The following is a 9405-nucleotide window of genomic DNA, read 5'->3' as shown; positions in this document are numbered from 1 at the left end:
ATTCAGTTGCTGGCCCATCCTTCTCTCAGCAAGTTCAGGACATGCCACGATAGAACAGATTGATTGTGGTTTGCTTTCCCTGATGGACAGCCAGAGAAAGAAGATCTTCACTGGAGTTTGGATGGGTGAGAAGCCTATGTAGAGGTACACACCCAGTGGTCATCATCACAAGCGGCTGTGCAATCAATGCTACAGTAAGGCAGGGATGGAGGGTCAAGATTGGTTAGAGAACCACCTCTAGTCCTATCACGAAGGGAGGCAGGGAGAGGATCTGTTTTATAGAGCAGTGTCTTCAGCTTCAGTCCGGGGCCCAAAAAGCTTCTCAGCAATGTCTTTGCCGTCATATTTGGGCAGGTTGCCACCAAAATCTGCTGGCAGGATGTCAGCGTCAATCTCCTTGTAGAAGGAATCCAGCTCCTCCCCGTGCACAAAGACCTGGATTGGGATGGGAAGGAGGGAGACAGAGCTGAGCACAGTAACATGAACAGGGGCTTTGCAGACCCACGAATGGGAGCACATCATCCTAGACAGCATGTGCAGCCCTGAGGAAGCTAGATGCTGTCTCAACCAGTGAGGGACTGGTGTAGGCCCTCATCAGACTAACCATGTGCTCTCCAAACAGATCTTCCTTGTGGAGTGCTGCGAATTCAGCTTTCCAGCTGGTCCCCAGATGAAACTGCTGTGTGGGTGATCTTAGCCCTGTGGTCCACCTAAGCATGGTGAGCCAGATGCTGTGAGCAGGTGCCCCCACCACTTCATGCACCCCTCCATGTTCAACCCATTTTCTTACAAGGTCCTGACTCCATGCATAGGAGCTAGCGTCTTCACCCAGCCGTTGCCAGGAAGAGCTCAGTGCAACCCTGACTGCAGGCAACACTGAAGCTCAATGGGAGGCCAATAAGCCAGGTTTGTGAAGGTTTCTCCATTTAACCAGTGACTGCAGACTGGCACCAGCAGAGTCTGCCCAAGAGCAGGGAAGCCATTGACCAGAAAAGCTAAAGACATCAATTTATCCCTTTGGTCGTTCTTTGCTTTGTCCTGATTTGGGCCAGAGCCTCTGTTCCCTGGTCCCACCTCTCTCTGCTTCTGCAAGGACAGCTCATGCTGGCCCTTCCCCTGCACTCACCCTCTCCAGGAGTTTGCTCTTCAGGAAAGGCTTGACCACGTTGTAGGTGGTGGTGAAGTACCAAGGCTGGTGGATGAAGTGAACAGCTTTGAATCGAGCTGGGAAGGAGTCCTGCAGATCCCAAACCCATACACAGTGTGTTACGTGGACATTGCAAGAAAGCAGTATGGGGGCAGGGGCAGCAAAACAGCTGTGGCATACATGGAAAAATTATCCAGAGATGTGCTCTTTCTTGTGTCTTCTCTTTCACCCATCACTCCATTCCCTGTTAAAACTCTACTTTTCGCGTTCATCTGGAGGGCCCTTTTGTATTATCCTACTACTGCAGAATGTGCCTCCTCGTCTGACAATGTGCACAGCCCATTGTGTTTTAAGGCACTGCCAGTGCAGCCGTGGCAATTCACAGCCCCCAGTCCACAGGAGAATCCTGTACTATCTGATTCGCCAGGCAGGAGCTGCTGAAACCCTAAGTCTTTGGTCTTGTTCCAAAACCCCAGGATCAGCCACATTCTGAGTATGAATCTTTGTCCAGCCCAAATACTGTCTGACTGGGGAGAATGGTGGGGATGGGCCCTCTGTATGTGATGTGAAATCAGCCAGTGAGCCCTACGGGTGATAGTGACTTTTGTTGGGGCTGAGGGTGTGAGAAGATGATCTTACAGAATGATGCCAACTAAACTTGCACTGCCAAGCAGGGCAAAGAGCAGCCCAGGGAATGCCACACCTGCTAGGCAAAGCTGCATCTTTGCAGGAATTATGAATGTCTGTTGACCCCGTGATGACTAGGATACCATTTCTAGTTTCAGCCTCTCTCTTGAGAGGTGCTGATTTCAGCAAGGTGGTTTGCACCAACCAACAAATCTTGGCTGCCCAGTATACTCCCTGGAGGGAGACGGAACAGAATGAAGGGCTCTCCAGTATGGATCTGACTAATACAGTAGTGGCTGTCTACATAGAGGCGTGTTCTAAATGAGACTACATTACTGCTACTCTCCCAGACTTGTGCCCTTTCTGGGCCAGCCTGATCCCAGCTGAACAACACCTGGCTCTAAAGCTTCCTCAGGGTTTGCCAGCCACTGCTTTGTGTCCAATCTCCTATGGTAGCTTAAACCTATATCCCCCTCTTGTTACTACTTGGGGGGCAGCAGACAACTTCACCTGCAGCATATCCACCATCTTCTTGAGTTCTGAGGGCTTGATGCCGGATGCCTGCTGCATAGTGAAGCCCTTGAAGTTCTCAATAATGCAGAGTCCATTGATCTGGGTCTCTTCGTTCTCCAGCAGCTTCTCTAAGATAACACAGTATGCACGGAGAATCTGAGCCAGAATGAGAGAGACAGAGGACATCACAACACGTAAGTGCAAAGGCCGGGCCAGGTCCAGCCACTATGTATCCCCTGGCCTATTTCCCCAGAGTCAGAGTTATCCCCAGCTTCCTGTTCAAGTTCCAGCTCTGCCAATTACATTATGCCTGCCTGAGTTCTGTGGGGTTTTTTCCCCCCTTCACTTATCTACATTGTGCAGTGTTGCTGTGTGCTGTTAAACAGCTGCCCTGTTCCACACTCAAGACTGGAGCATTTCAATGCCACCTGAGTGTTTCCCATATAGTGGGCCAAATGCAGAGATAAGTCTTAAGATGAGGGACCACATCAATCCTCTTGTGACAGGTCAAGAGAACATGTGAAGTTGCACCAGTGCAGACCTGTCTCACAGGCTCAGTGGGTTTGGGGAGGTCCCTTCCCTTTTCTGTGTAACAGGGATAAGAGTAGTGACCTTGCTTTGTAAAGACCCGAGCTCTGCTGCGGAACCATGCTAGCTGAATTCCCAGTGCTGTTGGTATTGCGACACCTGCTTTTTGTGGCCCATAGTGTGTGTTCAGGGCTCCCTTGGGCTGGAACATGCTCAATGGAAAAGAGCTTTGCTCAGATATTGATCCCCAAAGTGGGATGCCCTGCTCATATATTGTGTGAAAGAGGAGCCTGGGATCTGGCACCATGGGGAGTGGGGCTCCGACATGTGGGAGCAGCACAGCTGAGCTGACCTCATCAAAGGTGATCTCCTCATAGTCCCAGTTCTCAATGTTGAAGAGCATCACCACGCGGCCGTATTTGTCCCTGTTGGAAAGTATGCCAGGGTAGCCAGCCTCTATGGTGCTGCGCACGGCCTCGGGCGTCAGGTTGTCAAAGAGCTCTGGGTACTGCTGGCGGAAGTTTACATAGCCTGGAATCGGGGAGAGAGAAAGAGAGTGCCAAGGCCTGAGACAAGAATAACTTCCCTTCCCCAGCGTCAGCCCCAGGAACAAGCCTGATCCCAAGGAGCTTGCACTGCAATGTACGAGAGGCCAGGGAATCCGACTCTAGGGGCTGCCTTGTGTTTTCCTGATGCAGAATAAGGTGCAAATTTGGACTGCACAAAGGCCCACCCCCGAAGCTCCAACCAGGCCTGGTTCATGTGAGCCACAAGGGTGGAGCACCCTAAACACCGCACAATGGAATGGCACCCCCCAGGTTAAAGCCCCGTCCTGAGGGGACTCTCCCAGCTGTGGTCAGGGCAGTGCTGTGCTCTACCTGGCACAGAACGTTTTCTCTCTTTCCTCCTTGCTACCAAGAGTTCGAAGGTACCTGGTCTGAGACACGTGCAGCTAAAATCCTGCTCTGCTGGCAGCCCCAGTTATCCTTCCCCAGCCCCGTACTAATCCTTCTCATCTCAAGAGCCCCAGCTGACTCTCCTCCAGCTGCCCCCCTTCTGCCTCAGGAGCCTCGCCGGGGATTTTGAGGGTATAGGTTTTGTTTCTCCTCTGCCGGGTGCCTTGCTGCACTCTCCTATAGCCAGGCTCACCCCCACTTTCCCTGGCATCCTGTAGCCATTAAAGGCTCTCAGCCACGAAATGAGGAAACTCGCCCTAGGGAAAATGCCAGTGCCTCCCCTGCCAGCAGCTTCTGCTTATCTTCCCATCCAGCACCACTAATTACTGTCTCGTTATCCCAGACACACAAACAAAGGAGCCTGGAGCAAGAGCCAAGCAGAGTCCACCAGTTTATGGACCTGACCACCTCAGTCTGGGGCCCCCTTTCCACCACCTCATCTCCCCCACCCCCATGTGCCTCTGCCAGCTCAGGACACACAGATGCTTCAGTGGCCATTGCCTGTTGGAATCCCAGGCCAAGAGCGTCCAGAGGAGGAGCTGAGCACCCCTCTGCTCTGCACGGTCTCTGCCTGGCCTTCTGGCATCAGCTGCTTGCCCCATACCACCTCCAGGCCTCTCTCCCACCTCTTACTCGCTCCCTGTACTCCCTGCCCTATGGCAGCTGGATACATGGTGGGGAAATGGCCATAGGGTCTCTGCCACTGAGAGAGTTGCAGGACATGGGTTCTGTTCCGCAAGGTGTGAGGCAGCAGGGATGGACGCTGCATGGAGCCCTCTGGCAGCACGCCTGGGTGTGGGATATGAGCTACTGTTGATGCCAAGAGACTATGGATCTGTCCAGAGGACCAGGGTGCCCTTCCCCCAGTGTGGGGGCTAGGGGAGCTGTGGTGAGAGAAAAGAGCTCCACCTTTCAGTAACTCGTACGCTCTGTTGACATCGAACTTGCGGGCCCGGATGAAGCGAAGGAAGAAGTTGTCGTCCTTTCCCTTCACCTTCTCTGCCACGGCCTTGCCCACCTCCTCGCCTCCACTGGCTCCCTCTTGCACCAGCTCCTGGAGCTCCTTCACGGCGGATGCCCGCTTCTCCTCAGTCTCGTTCAGCTCGTCCTTTGCCTAGGCCGGGGTGGCAGGACACATGGGGCTGATGTAGCAGTACTGTGGGAGAGTGAGGTGCCTGATCCCATGACTGCATGGCCGGAACACGGGCCCTCCTGTCCCCCCAAGGTGCAGGCACCAGCTGGCAACTTCATGTGCCCCCCACCCCTTTTTTTTGCTGCTTTACTGGCCACCAGGCTCACCCACTTCAACTGCAGGAGAGACAAGGCCAGCTGGCTTGTGCAGTCATCCTAGGCCCAGGGACTTGGTGCCCTGGTCTCCTCCCATCAGGACTGACCCTATCTTCACCTGCGCTAGCAGCAGCCGCAGGAGGAACTGGCTTAGGATTCCTGAGCACCAGGGGCACTTTCAGCTTTGACATTAGCGAGGGGCTAAGTTACTGCTCATGAAATGGGGAAGCTGGCTGCAGATAGGGAGAGCAGAGTCAGCCTGCGCAGACCCACCTGCCTGCTCTTTGCATGCCCTTCTCATTAATCTAGCCAAGGGGCTTATGGCAGCTCAGTTCTTCCTTAAAGCACCCTTGCAGCCCCATATCACTGCTATCCCAGTCTTGGGGCTACATCCTGCTCTGCCCTTTCAGCCTGCTGTGTAGCCAGCCCCCCCTCCTCTTGCTCCTCACTGTTCTTAAATATTGTCGGAGCCCCAGGAGCTGGGGATGTGTGAAAAGGAACGTTCCAGCTCATCTTTTTCATCTTCTATGGATTTTTCCATCCTGTGTGGAATAACATCTATGTGCACTGAGGCACATGCAAACGTGCCCCACCCCTAGAAAGAGCAGCCGAGCTGGGGGTGCTTTGCTAAGCAGCTGGGCGGCATCGGACTCTGCTTAGTGACCGCACAAGTGCCCAGCTTAGCGGGGACACTGGTGCGAAGATGCCTGCTCCCCCTCTGCCTGCGTTACCCCTCCCTTCCTGGTGAGAGCAGTGTCGCTCTCCAGTCCTGCAAACCTTGGCTCTACTCTGGGGTGGAGGATATGGGAGTGCCTCTGCCTTGCTTGGCCTGGCTGGTTTTCTCTGAGCTGGCCTGTGACCTGGAGAGCGGCAGCTGTGCTGGTGTCACTGTGGGCTCAGCGTCCTGTCACTCATCCTTAAATGGGGCTCCTGGGAGAAACCCTGCAGAGCAGCTTCCTCACGCAGAGGATCCACTGGAGGGGTTTCCTCTGACAGCAGAGCATATTAGTCCCTTTCCTCACTCTGATGGAGGGGACAAACCCCACAACTAAACCCTCTCCTCCTCTGTCCCACCTCTCCGCTGCTTCCCGGTGGCTGAGAATAAGCCACCTGCCTCCCCCATACACTTGTCTGGCTGTTTCCTCTCTCACTACCTGATTGGTTCATTTGTGGGGGCAACGCCCCCAAAAACACCACAAAGGGATTACCTGTGTGCCCTGGCAGGGATGGGGGTTAAAGCGCCTCTCCAGACTGCCACCTTTCCTTGCCTTCTGTTAGACACCAGGGGCTGCTGGCAAAGGGCCCAAGGAGCCTCCTTAGCAGGCAGCCAAGTGGTAGGGTATAGGCCCCATCATGCGAACGTATTGTGTGCAGCCAGAGGAAGGCGCTCTGCCGCAGCTGGGATCAGCATGGTCAGCACTGCCAGGGAGGTGGGGAATGACCAGGTCTTTTCTGAGTAACAGGAGCAAAGTGAGGCTGGGAACATTGATAGGTAATAGGGGAGGGTGAGGAGGGTTTGAGGCTCAGCCTCAGACAGCTCAAAGGAGAATGTGTCTGTTCCCACCTCCTTAGTACCTGCTGCCCCCTCTGCTGCTCCCCATCCCCTGGTACGTGTCCTACCCGCAGGCCTGACGCCCCCGGCCTCCTCCCACGCCGGGGGTCTCACCTTCTGCATGGTGTGCGGGGGGACTTTGTCACACTTTCCAAAGATGGGGCCGTGGTCCTTGGTGGTGAGTCGCTCGAGTTTGGTGCGCAGGGCTTGCTCCTCCTCGGAGACGATTCTGAACGTTCCAGTCTGGGAGCAAAATCACAACTAGACAAGAACGCATGGCAAGGTTCACCCGACAGAGTGCCCTGGGCCTGCCTGGTCCAGGCCCATGGTGGGTCAGTACATGCAGTGAGCCCTGAGATGCCTATTTTGTCCACAGCAGCATCCTGAGAGGCCAGGTCCCTGCACTTATCCAGCAAAGGTAACAGGGTCGCCATGGGAGTCGGGCAGGGGGGCTCCCTTGGCCTAGGGGAGGGAAAGGTGTCTGTATTGGGCTCAGGAGGGGGAAGGCCTCTCTGGGCTGGGAGAAGTGATGGGGAGTGTTGGGGCGAGGAGGGGAAGGGCTCCCTCAGACTGAGAAGTGGCAGGACTCTGTTCTAGTTTATATGGGGAAGAGGCTGCAATGGGACCTGTGTCTGGGTTGGTCAGGGAGACAGTTCCCTCTGCCACTGTGTTTAGGCTCCTGTACTTTGCACGGACTGAAAAGTAAGCCTGTGAGACTGGCAAGTGCCTTTTCATCTGTGAACGCCACCCCCAGGTACATGGGGTGATGATCTGGGGCAAGAGGCATGGCTCCGTTTTGTGGGTGCCTTTGAGGAAACCCTGAGGAAACATGGTCCTTGCTGTCTGTCTGTAGGCCACAGGAGTACTCTCAGCAATGGAAGCTACTCAGAGAATGTGCCTGGGCAGGTGTGAGAGACCTGGTAGTGCTGCTGCCAAGAGTGTTCCCAGCTGTCCTGCAGAGCTCTCTGGAGAGTGAGGGGGGGCGTTCCTGACAAACAGAAGGTGCAGGAGACACCCGGGGGGGAGAGAGGCAGGAGGATGGGTGAAGTGATGGGGATGGGGAGTTGTTTCCTGCTGGTCACAGCTGTAAGCTGGAACAGAAATGGGCCTGAAAGGCTCCCAAGCTGCATTTTTCACACAGTGGATCTAATTCGGTCACTGCGGCAGGATGCAGCCAGTAGGACTGGTCCAGCCCACTCGATGTGCGCTCCACTCGCACAGAGATTTCCACGGCAGGAGAGCTTGGGCTTCAGCCCTAGCTGGTGCACTGCACATCATGTCAGCCTGCATGGCAAGCCCCTTGATTACCAGTCGTCCCCCCCACATACACTTCAGAGCATCATCAGTCCGCACGTGTGCCCATGAACGTCAATGCTAATCCAACCTGACTGCCATCCTGAGACCCCCACCTAGCTAGCTGAGGACCTGGGGAGTCAGGATACTGTGCACATCACCCAGACATGGCATTGTGCATACGGAATGTTCCCAGCCCCTTTCCCCAGCTCTGTGAAAGAACAGAGAGTAATGGCCATTCTCAGTGGAGTTTCCTGTTAGTGCAGCTGGGGAGGGGCCATGCAAAGCTGAACAAAGGAATACTCACTATTGCAGACATGCTGCTTCCTTATCGTCCACAGGACACTGAAAGAGATCAGGAAGAATCCCACATGAGCAATAGCTGGAGAAGCATTTCCAGAGTGTTCCCCAGCCCCAACGCCTGCCCTGGATAACAGCCAAAAAGCTATGCCCTGGCCTGACCTCACACCAGCTCCTATCCAGTCCTACAGGAGTCAGGAGAAGAGGCAGAGCATTTGACTGGAGATGGGATGTAAGTAAGATTCACCATAATATGCCCATCTCCCCTCTTCACTTAATTCGGATAACAATGCCACCCTCTGTCTTTGAAGGACAGAACTTAACGTTAATGTTTGCCAAAATAGCTTTCGAATTTGGGTGTCTTTCTTCAGATTCCCTGGGCTTGATTTTTTTCGGAGATGCTGAGTTCCCCTCTGGGGTTTTGGCAAACTGTATTCTGAGCACTAAGAGGTTTCCTGGTGGGCATCACCCCTGGCTCTGAGAGCTCAGTCAGTCAGGTTCCATCTTGTTCGTTCATGAAAGACAGAAATGCGCTGTGGTCAGGAAGCAGATGGAAGGATTCCAGGCAGCACAGCTGGTACCAGTGCCTGGAGCCACCTGAGAATTCCGTCTGGCAACCAGTTCATAAAGGAGCGAGTGGAGAGTCACCTTGGCTGTGGAATACACTAAGCCAGGGGCACCCAGTGAAGTCTCAAATAAGATGCATTGATTGTCATTCACGTCTTACTCCCTATAGTGTCTGGCCTGTGCAGGAGAAGCTAGTGATCCAACCAGCTGACCATATTCCGTGATGAATCCTGATCATGCGCCACATGATGTACCTTGTGCATATTCCAAGAAGGTCATCTAGTCCCAGTCCCAGAGAGGTTTCTGGTGGAGACATCACACAGTTCTATGGTGCCTCCGGAAAGCTAGAAGAGTCTTTTCAGGCTGTCCAGTCTAATGTCTTGTGCTGCCAGTGTTGCCCAGTAGGGTTGGTCAACTTCCAAGAAGACCCCTTCCTACATCTAATTCTCTTCTTGATTCCAGGGCTCTTCATTCTTCAATACAAGGGTTACAGCTAGTCCACAAGAGTCTTTTCAGGGACATGAAGAGGGAATGTACAGAACACGCTATTGCAGTCTGAAGCAGTATCTTGAGTTGACACTCTTCATGTGAGAGCAGCTCCCCAGAACTGCTGGAACTTTTATTAAGAGCAACAA

The 9405-nt window shown here is 53.9% G+C and overlaps 1 protein-coding gene across 1 annotated transcript; it reads right to left on the bottom strand.

The window, feature by feature from the left end:
• Positions 1 to 276: 276 nt before the first annotated feature.
• On the bottom strand, positions 277 to 8222 carry RLBP1 (retinaldehyde binding protein 1). Its single transcript, XM_075007132.1, has 7 exons — positions 8211 to 8222; positions 6725 to 6853; positions 4681 to 4885; positions 3168 to 3346; positions 2285 to 2443; positions 1127 to 1237; positions 277 to 435 (listed from the first exon to the last, which is right to left on the bottom strand). The coding sequence occupies exons 1-7, from the start codon at positions 8220 to 8222 to the stop codon at positions 277 to 279; spliced, it is 954 nt and encodes a 317-aa protein (XP_074863233.1).
• Between the last annotated feature and the right edge of the window lie 1183 nt (positions 8223 to 9405).

The sequence above is a fragment of the Carettochelys insculpta genome, chromosome 12 (assembly GCF_033958435.1).
Source record: "Carettochelys insculpta isolate YL-2023 chromosome 12, ASM3395843v1, whole genome shotgun sequence".
NCBI classification, from domain to species: domain Eukaryota; kingdom Metazoa; phylum Chordata; order Testudines; family Carettochelyidae; genus Carettochelys; species Carettochelys insculpta.
The sequence above is the reverse complement of the archived record's forward strand: the minus strand, read 5'-3'. Positions and strand labels throughout refer to the sequence as shown.

What these genes read in the sequence shown, in the direction of transcription:
- RLBP1 (XM_075007132.1), bottom strand. An exon ending in AGCGTACGAGTTACTGAAAG is followed by an intron (nt 3,347 to 4,680) that starts GTGGAGCTCTTT and finishes CCCCGATTCCAG; the next exon opens with GCTATGTAAACTTCCGCCAG. An exon ending in AGATGGTGGATATGCTGCAG is followed by an intron (nt 1,238 to 2,284) that starts GTGAAGTTGTCT and finishes TGGGATCTGCAG; the next exon opens with GACTCCTTCCCAGCTCGATT.